General features: G+C 45.4%; 1 protein-coding gene across 2 annotated transcripts in view; it reads left to right on the top strand.

Moving 5' to 3' along the window:
* The window catches only part of eps8a (EGFR pathway substrate 8a, signaling adaptor), a 109913-nt gene that overhangs the window by 78982 nt on the left and 12055 nt on the right, over positions 1-18876 (top strand). The window contains exons 8-18 of one of the 2 annotated variants that reach the window (XM_083632250.1): positions 13-149; positions 1822-1895; positions 5329-5455; positions 10684-10772; positions 10872-10946; positions 11411-11559; positions 12187-12364; positions 12865-12899; positions 15564-15678; positions 16025-16165; positions 18106-18337. In XM_083632250.1, the coding sequence (XP_083488376.1) occupies positions 13-149; positions 1822-1895; positions 5329-5455; positions 10684-10772; positions 10872-10946; positions 11411-11559; positions 12187-12364; positions 12865-12899; positions 15564-15678; positions 16025-16165; positions 18106-18337 (1352 nt within the window). Of the gene's footprint in view, positions 1-12; positions 150-1821; positions 1896-5328; positions 5456-10683; positions 10773-10871; positions 10947-11410; positions 11560-12186; positions 12365-12864; positions 12999-15563; positions 15679-16024; positions 16166-18105; positions 18338-18876 lie in introns of both variants that reach the window. The other variant, XM_083632249.1, reaches the window with a different exon arrangement.

Raw genomic sequence — 18876 nt, 5'->3', positions numbered from 1 at the left:
GTCTGTCTGCAGGATGATCCTGAAGAGTGACGGCGTGATCCCTCCTCCCCCCGCTGCCCCCGCCCCCGAGCCCCCAGCTACTGTCAACCAGGTGGATGTAAAGAGCAGAGTGGCTGCCTGGTCAGCCTGGACCACTGAGCAACAAGACTGTGAGTGACCTCATGTATATGTATGTATACATATAGACATTAGGAATGTAGATTATTATAATATTTTTCTTTGCATTTTTTTTTAAATACTGTACATTTAAACATTAAATTAGGCTGGGTGATGTGGACCAAAAAATCATATCTTGGTGTTTTGAGGTAAATGGCGATACACAATATATATTCCTCCTCCACAGTCCACACTCCATCACATCAAGCCCTTTCCTGTGGAATTTACCTGGTACAGATGTAGCAAAGCGCACAGGCTGATCTCCTGTGTCTCTGTAGTATATATGTAGCTTAGCACGCAGGCTGATCTCCTGTGTCTCTGTAGTATAGATGTAGCTTAGCACACAGGCTGATCTCCTGTGTCTCTGTAGTACAGATGTAGCTTAGCACACAGGCTGATCTCCTGTGTCTCTGTAGTATAGATGTAGCTTAGCACACAGGCTGATCTCCTGTGTCTCTGTAGTACAGATGTAGCTTAGCGTGCAGGCTAATCTCCTGTGTCTCTGTAGTATAGATGTAGCTTAGCACACAGGCTGATCTCCTGTGTCTCTGTAGTACAGATGTAGCTTAGCGTGCAGGCTGATCCCCTGTGTCTCTGTAGTACAGATGTAGCTTAGCACACAGGCTAATCTCCTGTGTCTCTGTAGTACAGATGTAGCTTAGCACACAGGCTGATCTCCTGTGTCTCTGTAGTACAGATGTAGCTTAGCGAGCAGGCTAATCTCCTGTGTCTCTGTAGTATAGATGTAGCTTAGCACACAGGCTGATCTCCTGTGTCTCTGTAGTACAGATGTAGCTTAGCGCGCAGGCTAATCTCCTGTGTCTCTGTAGTATAGATGTAGCTTAGCACGCAGGCTGATCTCCTGTGTCTCTGTAGTATAGATGTAGCTTAGCACACAGGCTGATCTCCTGTGTCTCTGTAGTACAGATGTAGCTTAGCACACATGCTGATCTCCTGTGTCTCTGTAGTATAGATGTAGCTTAGTGCACAGGCTGATCTCCTGTGTCTCTGTAGTACAGATGTAGCTTAGCACACAGGCTGATCTCCTGTGTCTCTGTAGTACAGATGTAGCTTAGCACGCAGGCTGATCTCCTGTGTCTCTGTAGTACAGATGTAGCTTAGCGCGCAGGCTGATCTCCTGTGTCTCTGTAGTACAGATGTACCTTAGTGCGCAGGCTGATCTCCTGTGTCTCTGTAGTACAAATGTAGCTTAGCGCGCAGGCTAATCTCCTGTGTCAATGTAGTACAGATGCAGCTTAGCGCGCAGGCTAATCTCCTGTGTCACTGTAGTACAGATGTAGCTTAGCGTGCAGGCTGATACCCTGTGTCTCTGTAGTACAGATGTAGTTTAGCGCGCAGGCTAATCTCCTGTGTCACTGTAGTACAGATGTAGCTTAGCGTACAGGCTAATTTCCTGTGTCTCTGTAGTACAGATGTAGCTTAGCGCACAGGCTAATCTCCTGTGTCTCTGTAGTACAGATGTAGCTTAGCGTACAGGCTGATCCCCTGTGTCTCTGTAGTACAGATGTAGCTTAGCGCACAGGCTGATCTCCTGTGTCTCTGTAGTACAGATGTAGCTTAGCGCACAGGCTGATCTCCTGTGTCTCTGTAGTACAGATGTAGCTTAGCGCGCAGGCTAATCTCCTGTGTGTTTTCTGCACCCAGACGAGAAGGAGCGGCGCTACTCTGAGGAAGACGGGCCGGTGGAGATGATGGCGGCCAGGGTGGACCGAGACGTGGTGAGTGTAATCTGTCTCGCTGTTTGTCCACAGCCAGCAGTGTTTGGAGTAACTAGTTAGTGTAATTAAACTACTTTTTGCAGTAACTAGTAATCTAATTACTTTTTCAAATGTAGTAACTCAATTACAAGATTTAAATGGTTTAGTTACTATGTTAATTTAGGACGTGGAAATAGCGGACAACTTCAGAGGATTATCCAGTTTATGATCAGTCCTCGTCCGGGGAGAGACGCCGCCTCACTGACCAGCAAAAATGCTCCACATGCCTGTTGAATCAGGTCCACGCGTTCCCCGGAGTTACCCTTCCAGAGAAGAGCCATCATTGTTTCCACACATGAGGAAAATCCTCGGTTGTAGAGAGTAGTGGGGGGGGGGGGGGGGGGGGGGCATGACGTAGTGTGCTGCGGGGTTTATGTGAGACAGACTTTTTTTTTTTTTTTTTTTTTTCCCGATTTTTTTATCCCATTTTATCCCCCGTTTAGTGCTCATTTTGATTACTCAATCCTGGTTGCTACTCCATCCTCTGCCGATCTGGGGAGAGCCGAGACTGCATCCTCCGAGACATGGGCAGTCAAGTCAGCCGCTTCTTTTCACCTGCCCGAGGGAGCTTCACCGGTAGGACATAGCACGTGGGAGGTTCACGCTATTCCAACCAGTTCCCCTCCCTCTGAACAGGCGCCCTTAACGATCAGAGGAGGAACCATATAAGCAACCAGGATGTTGCATGTTTTTGTGAAGGGGGTTCCTATATGAAGGAGACCCCCGGGAGGCACGGGGAGAACATGCAAACTCCACACAGAAAGGCCATTTTGCCGACCCCACCCGGGCGGTGGGCACTCGAGGACATGCGGACGGGCACACATTCCTTCAGTGTTCACATCGGTCCAGGTGGGAATCGAACCCACGACCTTCGAGCTGTGAGGCGATAGTGCTTACCACTGCACCACCGTACCTCCCTGTGAGACAGACTTTTAATTACCTTTTTCAATGTAGACTACATCAGAGATATAGAAAGCAATTCTCCACTCCATGAAAAAAAACGTCAACGCATTATTCTGGCGATATGTAATCTCTTAAAACAGATGGTTGGCTCCGGGCAATTTTCAAATGTTTCTGCCCAAACGTCTCTACTCCAAGCTGGGGAAACCTAAAGGTGGGACATCCGCTCGCATTTCCAGCTATAATTACTTTTATTATGCAGTAATTTGTAAAGTAATTAAATTACTTTTTGAGACAAGTAACTGTAACTAATTACTCATTTTCAGTAACTTGCCCAATACTGATGGTCAGGAGCACAGGAAAGAAAACAACTTTTTGTTCGGATGTCCCGGATGTTTCTGGCCATCGTCTGCCTCTGTGTCATGTCTCTGCACTGCTTGTCGGCAGCTTCTGGACCTCTGCCATGGGGCTAGTTTTCACTGCGGGACCATGGAGGTGGAGGCATAGATGGAGAATTTAAGCTGATTTCACAATGTAGCATTATTTTAAATATAATCTGAGTTTTGAGGCATCGAGAAAATCTGTTCACGTAAAAGTAAGGGATCACTCAAATATCACAGCCTTGATAAATGTGTACTTTGGATTGTTAGCTTAAGTTTAATCATTAGATGGAGCCGGCTGCCTGGCATGGCTTGAGTAAATCAATGCAAAATAAATGTCATTTTAAGGACATGTTAGAAGGTGATATGAAACGCTTAACCCTCCTTGACTCACAGTCATATGTAGACATCCCAGTCTCAATAAACATAATATGCAGCATTGCCTCCTCATGCTTGTTGTGTTGACACATTTGACCAAATTGTTAAAGACTAAAACTAAATACATTTTCAGTATATTTTTCTTTTATATTAGTTTTGTAAGTACACAATATCATTTCAGTTGGTTTTTGTTTTTTCTTCTTCTAAAGACTAGTGTTTATTTTTATTTCAGTTAAAGTTGATAATCGTGAAGATTTGAATGTAAATAAATGTCTGTTAAGTCACTATCACAGACTGAGTTAACACAATGGTGATGGAGCCTATGGCCCATTGATGGAAGCCTTTGCATTTTCAGTATTATGATGATGCAACACTGCTTGGATCTCACCTGCAATTACCGCTCATCACCATAGGTGTCGCCAAAGAGAACAAAACTGACTTTAACTAAAATATTTTAGTTTTAGTATTGTTTTTGTTTTTATAGTTAACTATAACAACCTTGGTCCAGAGTTACTGACATGAGTGTGAATCCACATAAGTGGAACACACGTGCCTGCCATTGCACCAAATTCAATAATATCATGGTATTAATGTAGCTTCAATAACGTATGCCAAATGATTATGGCCTATTACAAAAAAAAAGGTCTCTATCAATTAACAAGTTTGAGTCCTGGGCCCCGTTCCAATACCCATACTTCCATACTATTTAGTAGGCAAAAAAAGATTTAGTATGTCCCAATACATAGTATGTCAGATGCAGTATGCCAAGAGTACCAGGATGTTGTACTACATCAGCTCCTATTTCGGAGTATGCATCGATGCATGCTTCACCAGCCAATCTTCCCCACAATCCTTTGCGCAGCAGGAAGTTATGTCTTCTTCTTCTTCTTCTAATGTTTTATGGCGGTTGGCAAACAACTTTTTGTGCATTACCGCCACCTACTGGAGTTACGTCGCACTGACTGAGCTGCGTGTTCATGAATGAGATAATTAACTTTAAGAAAGCCTTGAAATATGTTAAAACCAAACAAGCATGGTGTGTACCAAAACATGCATATCTTGATTCCTGTTTAGAACTCTGACTTAATGTTTTTGCTTTATTTATTTTATTTTGTTTATTTGATTGTCTGTTCCAATTTTGTAAATGTTTAGTCTGAATTTTTTGTATAATGTACTGTTTGTTACTGCCAGACTTTGTTTATTGAATTAAAAAAAAAAAAAAAAATGTGGCGCTGCGGACGTCGGCGGAAGTGAGCAAGAGGTCGGAGTTCAGGAAGCTCACGTGACGACAGATGTAGTGTGTCCCAATAGTATGCATTTTGCGTGCATGCTGCACACTACAATCCATACTTTGTGAGGGCAGCGGCAGTACATACTACAAGAAAGAAGTACAAGTATGGGTATTGGAACGGGGCCCTTGTCTCCAACTTCCGAGTCCGAATGTATGAATGCTCAAGTCCAAGTCGAGTCACAAGCCCTGAAAATGAGTCCAGGACTACAACACCCCCCCCCCCCACACACACACACACACACACACACACAGCCACACAGCCACACAGCTGTGGCATGGTGGGGATTTCCACAGACCAGTGAAGCAGTAGACAGTCTAATGGACTCCAGTGCAGCAGTGTGTATCTTTGTATCTGGAATCATCACAGTAAACACAATTAAGAAGGGGTCTGCTTGGCTGCTGCATGGCGTTATGAAAACAAACGTATCACACTGTTGTTTTGCAGCAAATCCTGAACCACATCCTGGACGACATCGAGTTCTTTGTCACCAAACTTCAGAAAGCTGCCGAAGCATTTAACGAGCTTTCCAGGAGGAAGAAATCCAAAAAGGGCAAAAAGAGAGGCCCCGGAGGTGAGTCTAGACCCTGCTGTCACCTCCTCTGACCGACATGTTGCTTACTCTAGACCCTGCTGTCACCTCCTCTGACCGACATGTTGCTTAGTCTAGACCCTGCTGTCACCTCCTCTGACATGTTGCTTAGTCTAGACCCTGCTGTGACCTCCTCTGACATGTTGCTTAGTCTAGACCCTGCTGTCACCTCCTCTGACATGTTGCTTAGTCTAGACCCTGCTGTCACCTCCTCTGACATGTTGCTTAGTCTAGACCCTGCTGTCACCTCCTCTGACATGTTGCTTAGTCTAGACCCCTGCTGTCACCTCCTCTGACCGACATGTTGCTTAGTCTAGACCCTGCTGTCACCTCCTCTGACCGACATGTTGCTTAGTCTAGACCCTGCTGTCACCTCCTCTGACCGACATGTTGCTTAGTCTAGACCCTGCTGTCACCTCCTCTGACATGTTGCTTAGTCTAGACCCTGCTGTCACCTCCTCTGACATGTTGCTTAGTCTAGACCCTGCTGTCACCTCCTCTGACATGTTGCTTAGTCTAGACCCTGCTGTCACCTCCTCTGACTGACATGTTGCTTAGTCTAGACCCTGCTGTCACCTCCTCTGACATGTTGCTTAGTCTAGACCCTGCTGTCACCTCCTCTGACATGTTGCTTAGTCTAGACCCTGCTGTCACCTCCTCTGACTGACATGTTGCTTAGTCTAGACCCTGCTGTCACCTCCTCTGACCGACATGTTGCTTAGTCTAGACCCTGCTGTCACCTCCTCTGACATGTTGCTTAGTCTAGACCCTGCTGTCACCTCCTCTGACCGACAAGTTGCTTAGTCTAGACCTGCTGTCACCTCCTCTGACCGACATGTTGCTTAGTCTAGACCCTGCTGTCACCTCCTCTGACTGACATGTTGCTTAGTCTAGACCCTGCTGTCACCTCCTCTGACATGTTGCTTAGTCTAGACCCTGCTGTCACCTCCTCTGACATGTTGCTTAGTCTAGACCCTGCTGTCACCTCCTCTGACATGTTGCTTAGTCTAGACCCTGCTGTCACCTCCTCTGACTGACATGTTGCTTAGTCTAGACCCTGCTGTCACCTCCTCTGACTGACATGTTGCTTAGTCTAGACCCTGCTGTCACCTCCTCTGACTGACATGTTGCTTAGTCTAGACCCTGCTGTCACCTCCTCTGACTGACATGTTGCTTAGTCTAGACCCTGCTGTCACCTCCTCTGACTGACATGTTGCTTAGTCTAGACCCTGCTGTCACCTCCTCTGACCGACATGTTGCTTAGTCTAGACCCTGCTGTCACCTCCTCTGACCGACATGTTGCTTAGTCTAGACCCTGCTGTCACCTCCTCTGACTGACATGTTGCTTAGTCTAGACCCTGCTGTCACCTCCTCTGACCGACATTTTGCTTAGTCTAGACCCTGCTGTCACCTCCTCTGACTGACATGTTGCTTAGTCTAGACCCTGCTGTCACCTCCTCTGACCGACATTTTGCTTAGTCTAGACCCTGCTGTCACCTCCTCTGACCGACATGTTGCTTAGTCTAGAGTCTAGACTAAGCAACATGTCGGTCTAGACTCTAGACCCTGCTGTCACCTCCTCTGACCGACATGTTGCTTAGTCTAGAGTCTAGACTAAGCAACATGTCGGTCTAGACTCTAGACCCTGCTGTCACCTCCTCTGACTGACATGTTGCTTAAAGGATGGCTTTACCGGTAATCAACCCACTTTGTATCATTAATAATCTAGGTAATATAAGCACATGTGCAGTGTTTACCTTCTCTCTGTGTTTTCCTCACGGAGATCTCCCATTTCCTCCTCTGCCAAAGCGCTACGGAAGTTGTGCTGGAGAGGCAGAATCTGCTCCGAGGGCGGCGGTTATTGTTTATTTTTATTTTTTAAGTATGTGCACATCCAATCGCATGGAGAGCCTTAACGAGCCTTAATTACTTGCAGCTGGTGGGGGCGGAGTTTCTGCAGACAGGAGTGGGAGCAAATGCACCCTGAGGTAAACAGAGAGAGAAGGCAAAACACTGGCCATGTGCTTATTTTACAAAGATTATATAATACAAAGTGGGTTGATTACCGGTAAAGCCATCCTTTAAAGCCAGGACACATTTAGACTGTGTTGATGCTGTAACAGAGGGAGGTGAGTCTAGACCCTGCTGTCACCTCCTCTGACTGACATGTGCTTAAAGCCATTTAGACTGTGTTGATGCTGTAACAGAGGGAGGTGAGTCTAGACCCTGCTGTCACCTCCTCTGACTGACATGTGCTTAAAGCCATTTAGACTGTGTTGATGCTGTAACAGAGGGAGGTGAGTATAGACCCTGCTGTCACCTCCTCTGACTGACATGTTGCTTAAAGCCAGGACACATTTAGACTGTGTTGATGCTGTAACAGAGGGAGGTGAGTCTAGACCCTGCTGTCACCTCCTCTGACTGACATGTTGCTTAAAGCCATTTAGACTGTGTTGATGCTGTAACAGAGGGAGGTGAGTATAGACCCTGCTGTCACCTCCTCTGACTGACATGTGCTTAAAGCCATTTAGACTGTGTTGATGCTGTAACAGAGGGAGGTGAGTATAGACCCTGCTGTCACCTCCTCTGACTGACATGTTGCTTAAAGCCATTTAGACTGTGTTGATGCTGTAACAGAGGGAGGTGAGTATAGACCCTGCTGTCACCTCCTCTGACTGACATGTGCTTAAAGCCATTTAGACTGTGTTGATGCTGTAACAGAGGGAGGTGAGTATAGACCCTGCTGTCACCTCCTCTGACTGACATGTTGCTTAAAGCCATTTAGACTGTGTTGATGCTGTAACAGAGGGAGGTGAGTATAGACCCTGCTGTCACCTCCTCTGACTGACATGTGCTTAAAGCCATTTAGACTGTGTTGATGCTGTAACAGAGGGAGGTGAGTCTAGACCCTGCTGTCACCTCCTCTGACTGACATGTTGCTTAAAGCCATTTAGACTGTGTTGATGCTGTAACAGAGGGAGGTGAGTCTAGACCCTGCTGTCACCTCCTCTGACTGACATGTTGCTTAAAGCCATTTAGACTGTGTTGATGCTGTAACAGAGGGAGGTGAGTCTAGACCCTGCTGTCACCTCCTCTGACTGACATGTGCTTAAAGCCATTTAGACTGTGTTGATGCTGTAACAGAGGGAGGTGAGTCTAGACCCTGCTGTCACCTCCTCTGACTGACATGTTGCTTAAAGCCATTTAGACTGTGTTGATGCTGTAACAGAGGGAGGTGAGTCTAGACCCTGCTGTCACCTCCTCTGACTGACATGTTGCTTAAAGCCATTTAGACTGTGTTGATGCTGTAACAGAGGGAGGTGAGTCTAGACCCTGCTGTCACCTCCTCTGACTGACATGTGCTTAAAGCCATTTAGACTGTGTTGATGCTGTAACAGAGGGAGGTGAGTCTAGACCCTGCTGTCACCTCCTCTGACTGACATGTTGCTTAAAGCCATTTAGACTGTGTTGATGCTGTAACAGAGGGAGGTGAGTCTAGACCCTGCTGTCACCTCCTCTGACTGACATGTTGCTTAAAGCCATTTAGACTGTGTTGATGCTGTAACAGAGGGAGGTGAGTCTAGACCCTGCTGTCACCTCCTCTGACTGACATGTTGCTTAAAGCCATTTAGACTGTGTTGATGATGTAACAGATGTCATGTTATTCTCACTTGTAATCAGTTTGAGAGCATAGATGGAATCCAAAGGATGTTGCACAATGCTAGAGCTGTTAGTCCCAAACACAACAGTCTTCTCAGCGTCGCAGAGATCCCAGTTTGGCAGCAGGACAATGATCTTGTCCAGAAGTCCATGACTATCTGTATTGTAAACAAAGAGAGAACAGTGAAACTATGACCAAAATAGTCATTCTTCTACATTCTCTAATGGTGTTAACTTCTTGTAAAAAAACATGACCATAAAGGGGCATGAGCGTAATCTGTCTTTTATCGCCCTCTATTGGTGATCAGTAGAAATGGCAACAACATAGACAGTGCCAATGGGTGGGGACTGGGGAGTATTTGTCCCAAACAGACTACAGACCAGAAAGGGAGCTTTGAAAACCAGACATCTCAGCAACTGGCCCCGTCATTAGTATTCATCAACAACCCCTATCAACCCCCCGCAGATAACATGACAGCCAGTTTGTGCTGTGGGACAGTAACAAATCTTAATTAAAAGATTAGTTCGCCCAAAAAATGAAAATGTTATGGGAATCAACTGGGGTTGAAATATGAAGAGTAAAATGTACTGCCACACTAGTGATGTCATTGACTTGGCACACCTGAATGTAGGCATCTAAACTGGCATGAATGCAGTGTCAAAGGCTTCAGCAGTTCTTCAAGTAATATTTCACCCAAACATTTTAATTGTGTCATCATCTCCTCCCGCTCATGTCAGTTGAAACACAGGTGAAGTTTGTCCATATAACACACAGGGAGGTTGTCAGCACAACTTGGTAGCCGTCTTCTCCAAAACAGCTGAAGTCAGTGAGGACCAGTTCTTCAGAGTTCCAAAAAGACCTCTACTGTATTTACACCATCATTTAGTGACAATCTGAACTAACAGCTGATTGACTTGCTACAAATGATGGTGTCCAGCTCTTTCTATTCAGTGATTGTTTGACTGTTTTTGTTCTGGAACTCTGCAGATTTGATCTCTTTACCTCCTTACCTATGGCAGCATGAATGCACTTTTATTTTAAAAGATTAAGCAACACCTTTTCCAGCAGCACACCTGGTTATATTTCTGTTTGGAAAGTTTGGATTTGATATAGGATCTTTGAGTTGATATGACTGGCAGTGTTCTTCGGGGGGTGAAATGCAGCCTTACAGACAGACTACATGGCCAAAGATGGCATTACTGTATCTCTGTCATTTGATGACCTTTCCAGGTCCAATATTGGTGATTTTCAGAATGACTTGGTCCTATCAGATCAATCAATCAATTAATAAATCAATCAAATTATATTTATATAGCGCCAAATCATAACAAGAGTTATCCCAAGGCATTAAACAAATAGAACAGGTAGAAGACCAGGCTCTTTATAACAATTCTCACATGCACCGGCTATTTGACTCCACAGGTCATGTGGTAATTGAGACAATTTCTCAACAAGAGCAGCACTTGGCGACGGCGGCACGGAACTAAAATCAAAGCAGTGTTTTTTCTTCATTCTTGACCATTTTTATTTTATTTTTTTTCTCCACCAGAGGGCGTTCTAACACTACGATCCAAGCCTCCCGGCGAGCAAGAGTTTGTCGACTGCTTCCAGAAGTTCAAACATGCTTTCAACCTGCTGGTAAGAGCATCTGTATTGGCTGCACACTGCATGTTAGGCCACGGACTCTTTGACTGTCTTTAGTGTTTTCTCTGTTCATGAGTGACCTCTGACCTCCAGGGCAAACTGAGCGAGCACATTCAGAACCCGAGTGCTGTGGACCTGATTCACTTCCTCTTCACTCCACTCAAACTGGTAGGTCATGTAGTTTATAGGCTCTTTTCACCGTGCATACATACACTGCCATGCTATCTCAGTGGTTAGCACTGTTGCCTCACAGCATGAAGGTCCCGGGTTCGAACCCCGGTCCGTCCCAGGTCCTTTCTGTGTGCAAGTTTGCATGTTCTCCGCGTGTTCGTGTGGGTTTCCTCCGGGTTTCCTCCCACCATCAAAGACATGTATGTTAGGGTTAGTATTCCTGTCAGTTCCCCTGACCAAGACACTGGCAATGGAACTGGAGTTGGTCCCCGGGAGCTGCACTGCAGCTGCCCACTGCTCCTAGTTCTAGTAAGGTTCCTAGTAGAGAGTGGATCAAATGCAGAGGATGAATTTCCCCACGGGGACTTTAAAGCATAACTTGACTTCAGATTAATCTATGAGCCAACGGTTTTGTCTAAATCCACGATGGTTAAAGTCATCAGTCAATATTCACTATCCAGGTGATCCAGACGTCCGGCAGTGTGGATCTGGCCAGGAGCGTGGTGGTGCCATTGCTGACCAGGGAAGCCATAGACTTCCTGCACACATCAGGCACAGCAGAGGAGAGGCACCTCTGGGTGGCACTAGGAGAGGGCTGGACCAAATGCAGGTAGGGTTGATTTTCCTGTCCTGAAGTGTCTTTTTTCCTGCCACACACTGGCATCTTTTTCCAAGACTTGATATAGTATCTGGCCTAAATGTTAGTTGAGACTTAAGCCCCTTTCACACATGCAGCCTATCCCTGAAAAGTCAATGCAATTATATATTTTTTCTTTTCTTTTTCTTTTTCTGTCTTTATTTTGTCTTACTATCTAATTCTCCATATTCAGGGACTGTTCGATATTTATGTGGGGTGGGGTAAAATATGATATATCTTCTTTTTCTTTTTGCCCTCCCTGGCGTTTATATTATTTCCTCTCTGCCCTCTCAAAAAAAAAAAAAAAAAAAAACGATCTGCCCTGCCCCACCCACAAGTTCAGCCTTTTTTTTTTAATTATTTCTACACAACTTAGTTGTTTGTTTGAATTAAAACCGCAATATTCACTTTTTGTCACCCAAATGTCGTATCTGGTGAAATGATAACGAGAGACCTTGGAATTCAATTGTATTCCTCCTATGCACAGCAAGGAAATGTCATGGAAAAGTAATGGAAAATCCTGGAATTTGACATCAGGGTCACAGTGGTGGGAACCTGGTCACTCTCTCCTCATCCAATCGCCTGTCTTCTTCCCTCCAGGCTGGAGTGGCCTAGAGACCAGTACTTTCCCCCGTCTGTGTTGCGCTTTCGGGATGGCTGGGAGCCCCCGGCGCTGCCCTACCTGGTCCGGGAGCAGGAGGTGGCCCAGCTGGCCGAAGCTCTGGCCCACGCTGAGATCCAAAGGCAGGAGGAGGGGACGCACAGACTAGGCCAGGAGGTGAGACCCCAAAGGGCACAAGGAAATCCACATGAATTGCATCCCCCTTTTTGAACACAGATGCCTGATCCCACCACTGTTATAGCCTAGTGCACTCCCGTTCAGCTGTAGCCAGGTATACCTCTCCTCACAGGGTTTCTGGGTAATTGAGTTCTTCCAAGTTTTGAAAATTCAACTGGTTATCTCTCTCACTGCCAGTTACGGTGCCAAATCAAAAAGTGCACTACCTCCTGCAGTGCTATTTATATGGACAGAAATTCAAATGTTATTGATCAAATGTGATAGCGAGAGAATAAATGTAAGATGTAGTTGAACAAACACAATAAACTACAATACAGCTGTAACTGAAATGTGGACAAGTTAACATGCCCCTATTATCATTACTGATCATATATAGATTAATATCCCTCTGAAAAGTGTGATTTTTTTTTCCATTTCTGTCTCCTGTGACCTATTAATTTGTGTTGTATTCTCTCTCTCTCTCCCTTTTCTTTTGACAGCAAATGGCAGGACCGAGTTACCCCCCCACAGACGGGTACGCTTTCAGCAACTCCGCCTACGAACGCACGCACCTACTGGACCAAGACATGGCCGTGGCTGCCTTTAAACACGCTGCCAGCCGCCGCGTAGATCGGTAACGTTGAGGTCACATGACCAAAGGCGGCGCACCCTGGAGAACTGCTCCCACTTTACAGTCACTAAAATCCCCCCCCCCCCCCTCCCCCTTCTAAATTGGGGGAATATGTGTGTGGTCTTCTCTGCTGTCCAATCTGTTCATTTCCTGATTCTAATGGTAACATTGCTGCTATCTGTATCTTTGTGTCTTCTTGGGCGATCCTGTGCCCTACTGTCCAACGTGTGTTAGCTGTTCTGTGGCATTCTTTCTCTTCATTCAACATTCTTTCTCAGGTGGCATCTGAAAACTTTGGCCACCAATGGGCCACCTGACTTCCCTTGCTCTGGCTCTAAAGCCAATCTCTAACTTATCTTCATTTGTCTCTCAATAACCTGATATTAAAGTTGGGACACTTCTCCACGGCTGTATTATTATTATTATTATTATTATTATTGGCAAGTAGCAGTCAGTGTTTGGCTTGTTCCCATTCCCATTATAGTTATTCATTCAATAGCATGTAACACTGTCTTGTACTCTGGTGTCCTCCTCTATTTTGCATCTGGAGCTCCTGACAATTGTTTAGCTAGTTGTGTTCACGATTGTACAGTGTGTTGTCAAAGTTCTGTTTTAAGCATTGTTTGTTATAGTAGTATAGTTTTTCTAAATGTGTCAGACGTTTCAAATGTAAATTAAAGTGTAACTAAGGGGCACTTTACACGAGGACGGTTTCCTATGGTGACGGGGAATTATTTTATCGTTAGTGCCTCCCTTTTAGACGGCGACGGCGAATTTGCGCTTAGGAAACGACGCATTTTGAAACCACCCTCCAGAGTGGAATTCTTGGTGACGCTCCCCGCTGAGCGCTCCATGTAATCGCTTTGACACGGCTCATTTCAGGAACTCTGACGTGCCTGCACACGCGACACACGCGATTACGTCATAGCCGTGCGCGAGTTCAGTCAGGAAAACAACACGAAGAGAAGCAGACATGGATTACATTACATTACGTCATTTGGCAGACGCTTTTATCCAAAGCGACTTACAATAACACATTTTTGTCAGCAATAGAGCAATCAACTATGCAACACAGTCTATGACAACTACAACTTCTGAAGGAACAGTGGTACAAGTTTAGTTCAGTTTTTTTTTTCTTTTTTTTTTTTTTCTTTAAGAGAGAAAGAAGTTAGTTCAAGAAGGGCCCAGATGGAGCCTGAAAAGGTGTGTCTTTAGTCTTTTCCGAAAGATCGGCAGTGATTCGGCCGTCCTGACCGAAGGTGGAAGCTCGTTCCACCATTGAGGTGCCAGGGACAAGAAGAGTCGCGAACGGAATGAGTTGTGTTGCTTCCCTTGTGAGAAACGGACGGATTTTGCGGATGTTGTACAGGGAGAACCTACAGGAGCGGGCAGTTGCTGCGATGTAGGCTGGGTTGGACAGCTGATTGTCAAGGATCACTCCAAGGTTCTTAGCTGTTTGAGAGGGAAACACCGTGGTGTTGTCAATGGATATGGAAAGATCGATGAGGGGACAGTCTTTCCCGGGGAGTGCCTCAATTTGGGTGTCTGAGGGGGGGAAAGAGAGGTAGAGCTGAGTGTCGTCAGCATAGCAGTGATAAGAGAAGCCATGAGATGAGATCACATGGCCAAGAGATCTTGGCCATGTGATCTTACGGTTGTGCTCTCGTTGATGTTGCGGGTGCTTATGTGGCAGAACCAGATAATACTGGCAGTTCTACGCCTTATCCAAGAGTGTTATTCTGAGGAGGTACACGAAATGGATTATATGCATTATATGCAAATACTGTACGACGCTCCACCATTACGTCACTATGTCGGCGACGAGCAAAGCCCCGTTGACCATCACACTGCCACCTAGCGACCTGGCATGTACATTACGGCGTTTTAAAAATTCAACAGCGCTCATGTAAACAGGGAGAAGGTGTGAAGGAAAAGGTGTGAAGGAAACGCTATTGTGTCGTTTCTTCCAGAAACTGTCCTCGTGTAAAGGGCCTCTAAACCCGAAATACAAATCTGTGTAAGGCCTGGCATCTAATGGTCAATCTGGCCACCCAGAGTGTATCAGTCTGACGACTAATAAGACTGGGACAGACGGCTGATATTTCAAGGTTTCCTGTGTTGAGTGGACGTCCACACCAAGACTTCTGCTTCCGTGCGCCGCAGTCATTGTTTACCAGTTGATTTAAGTGGGAATGGAGTTGACCAATTTTAGGTGTCATGGACGTGGACGTCCACGCTACACTGGAACCTGCAAAATATTGTCTGTGTGTCCCAGGGTCTTATTAGTCGTCAGACTGATAGACTCTGGGTGCCCAGATTGTCTAATGGTAAAACGCATGACAATACCTCCCTGGCACCACAGATCAGCCAATAGCAGATGGCCATTTCAGCAGCATGCGTTCCCATTAGCTGTCAGGATTTACACAAACTTGGGTTTGGGGTTGAGTTAGTTAAACATGCTCTAACAGTGGTAAGTGCTTAATAGTGACTAATGGGGTCAATAGCCACATAGATTTATTGTTTCTGTAATTATACCTCTAATGTTTTAATCTGATTTGTATGTTTCAGAAATTATGATGCCGACAGCAGAGGGCAGCCAAAACAAGTGTTTGCCAAATCTAAATATGACTTTGTGGCAAGAAACAACACAGAGCTCTCTGTTCTCAAGGATGAGGTTGTTGAGGTAAACAAGCTTTTGTGCATGTTTTTCTTCAGTTACAGTTCTGCTGCAGTGTAGCTATGGATGCTAGCTACCGGTACATACATTTCCATGGTTACAGTTCTGCTACAGTGTAGCCATGAATGCTAGCTACAGTTCATTTGTGGAATCTTATAAATTACTTTAGCTTGTGATGTAAAATCATTTTACCTGAATATTTTGGGAACTGGTCATTATGGTTGATTCACTCCGTTGGGACCAGCTCACTGTACATTATCCATTATGTAACAACCGACAAACTATAAACTAAACCCTGATCCTAAATCAGTGTACATCAGTAAAATGTAACCATGACACTCTTGTCCAACAGGTTCTTGATGACAGGAAGCAGTGGTGGAAGGTCCGTAATGGCTGTGGGGAATCGGGCTATGTGCCAAATAACATTCTGGAGCTCACCAGAGCGGTGGACGTGACAGGCAGAGCAGAGCCCATCTACAGCCACACCATACAGGTAGGGATGAACATACCTCACAGAACCATCTACAGCCACACCATACAGGTAGGGATGAACATACCTTACATAACCATCTACAGCCACACCATACAGGTAGGGATGAACATACCTCACATAACCATCTACAACCACACCATACAGGTAGGGATGAACATACCTCACAGAACCATCTACAGCCACATCATACAGGTAGGGATGAACATACCTCACAGAACCATCTACAGCCACACTATACAGGTAGGGATGAACATACCTCACAGAACCATCTACAGCCACACCATACAGGTAGGGATGAACATACCTCACATAACCATCTACAGCCACACCATACAGGTAGGGATGAACATACCTCACAGAACCATCTACAGCCACATCATACAGGTAGGGATGAACATACCTCACATAACCATCTACAGTCACACCATACAGGTAGGGATGAGCATACCTCACAGAACCATCTACAGCCACACCATACAGGTAGGGATGAACATACCTCACATAACCATCTACAGCCACACCATACAGGTAGGGATGAACATACCTCACATAACCATCTACAGTCACACCATACAGGTAGGGATGAACATACCTCACATAACCATCTACAGCCACACCATACAGGTAGGGATGAACATACCCTCACAGAACCATTATGCAACTTGCTGACATCATTAACATGATTTTATGGCTTTTTTATGGCTTTGATCAGATTGTCTTCTTGTCTTTTGTCTTGTCATATTTGATCAATATTCTTACCAATATTCTTATGACAATGTAATAGCGCAGTGCCTCTGATGGGTCTGCATGGTTGTAGTCACCATGAGTAATTCATTATATACTGTACTATCCTTCCTTGCTGTGAGCTCCTATCATGCCCTGTCAAACTTTATAATCACATTATGAGTTTCATTATCTGTGAAATGACTTCCTTTCATCTCCATCCCATGTGTTCTCCATGTGGACAATGAAAGCTTATGATGCCAAAGAAGGAGTTTGAGTTGTTCAAGGTAGGGCGGCTTGTTTGAAGGAGTTTGAGTTGTTCAAGGTAGTGCGGGCGTTTGCCCAGTGTTTCTAGTGGAATTGCATCTTGCTTCCTCTTTCCTCTTGACACGTGGTTGTTGTGCTGTGGAACTAAGCTTTTTTTCTAGGATGTGATCTATTTGCTTAGTTAAATATTAGAACCTTGCCACAATACACGACAAAGTAGACCAGTCATATTACAGTACGTAATTCCCCTGTAGTGAGTTTGCAGTGCTGTTTGTAAACCACTAGGGTATCGGCCCCTTCGAGGCCGCACGCAGCTCGGCCGCTGGGCAGCCTCGCCCACAGCTCAGCTGCTGCATGGCCTCGCCTGCCCTATTGGCATGCACAGCGCACAATTGCTCAACTTCGCATCAGTGATGACATCACTGATGTCATAAGATGATTTTGGTCAATGATGTCACTGATGACGTCACTGATGATGTCCCATCATTGATGATGTCATAGACATTGTGATTGCCCAACTTAGCATCACTAATGACATCACATTTGCTCTTATGACGTCACTGATGATGTCACAATGCCTATGACAGTGATGTCACAATGCCTATGACCTCATCAGTGGGACAAAAATTTAAATGGACAAACATTGCCCACTTGCTACCTTTTACAGAGATAGATAGATAGATAGATAGATAGCACATAGATATATAACACCCTCTCACAATCACATACATTAGGTAATCCCCCTCTGGTGAGTTTGCAGTGCTGTTTGTAAACCATAACACCCTCTCACGATCACACTGTTTGATTTTTCATTTCACCCTGCCAGCAATTACTGGGAGAGTTGAATGAGGTAAACGAACCACATCTTCAGAAATTGAACTAGAAGTGAGGCCAACGTATCCAAGTGCCATGTTCAAACCAAGGGCACATTTCCATCTGTCCTCTCTCAGAAACAGACTGCGAAGACAGACTTCACCCCCAGCAAACCAGTGGCGACACCAATGCCTCCGGCTCCCATGCCCCCTCCTCCAGCCCCAGCCCCCGCGAGGCTGCCCACGCCGCCGCTGCCTCCCCCGGCCGCAGAGCCTGCCAAGCCTGCGGGCAGCAGCACCGTGAGCCGTCGGCACAGCACCACGTCCAGCAGCAGCGTCGCAATGAGGGATCGCGCCATACCCGTTGGCCGTGAGTCGCTCCATCACAGCAAATTTATCGGTCTTTGGGATGTGTTGCATTGAAAGTGCTAAACCTAAACCTAAATGTGTAGCATTTGAACATCAGTAATCATTACCAGAATTTGAGATTTAGTTACCATAAAGGAACACTCTGCCAGTTTTCAACCAGCTTTGTATTAGTACAAAATGTGTATATCAGAAAACTGTAAACTGTTTTGCAGTCATTCATTTAGTGTGACAGTTATTGAGAGTTGATTTGAGTAAAGGTGTGGACCAGTGATGTCATTCGTGCACAAATTACATCACTGGTCCACAACTCAACTCAAATCAACTCTCAATAACTGTCAAACTAAATGAATGCCTGCAAAACTGTTTACAGTTTTCTGATATACAGATTTTGTAATAATACAAAGCTGGTCGGGAGAATCGGGAGAGTGTTCCATTAAAAAAAACGGGACCTTTGCAGAGAAACTTGACATCTTGTAGCGGCCGCTACACTGCATTTTACATTGCGTGACACTGGGGCAAATTTGGTGGGAAATCTGCTGG

This window comes from Poromitra crassiceps (genome assembly GCF_964638095.1).
Source record: "Poromitra crassiceps genome assembly, chromosome: 2".
NCBI classification, from domain to species: Eukaryota; Metazoa; Chordata; class Actinopteri; order Beryciformes; family Melamphaidae; genus Poromitra; species Poromitra crassiceps.
Note: the sequence above shows the minus strand (reverse complement) of the source record. Positions and strands in the feature narration are given on the sequence as shown.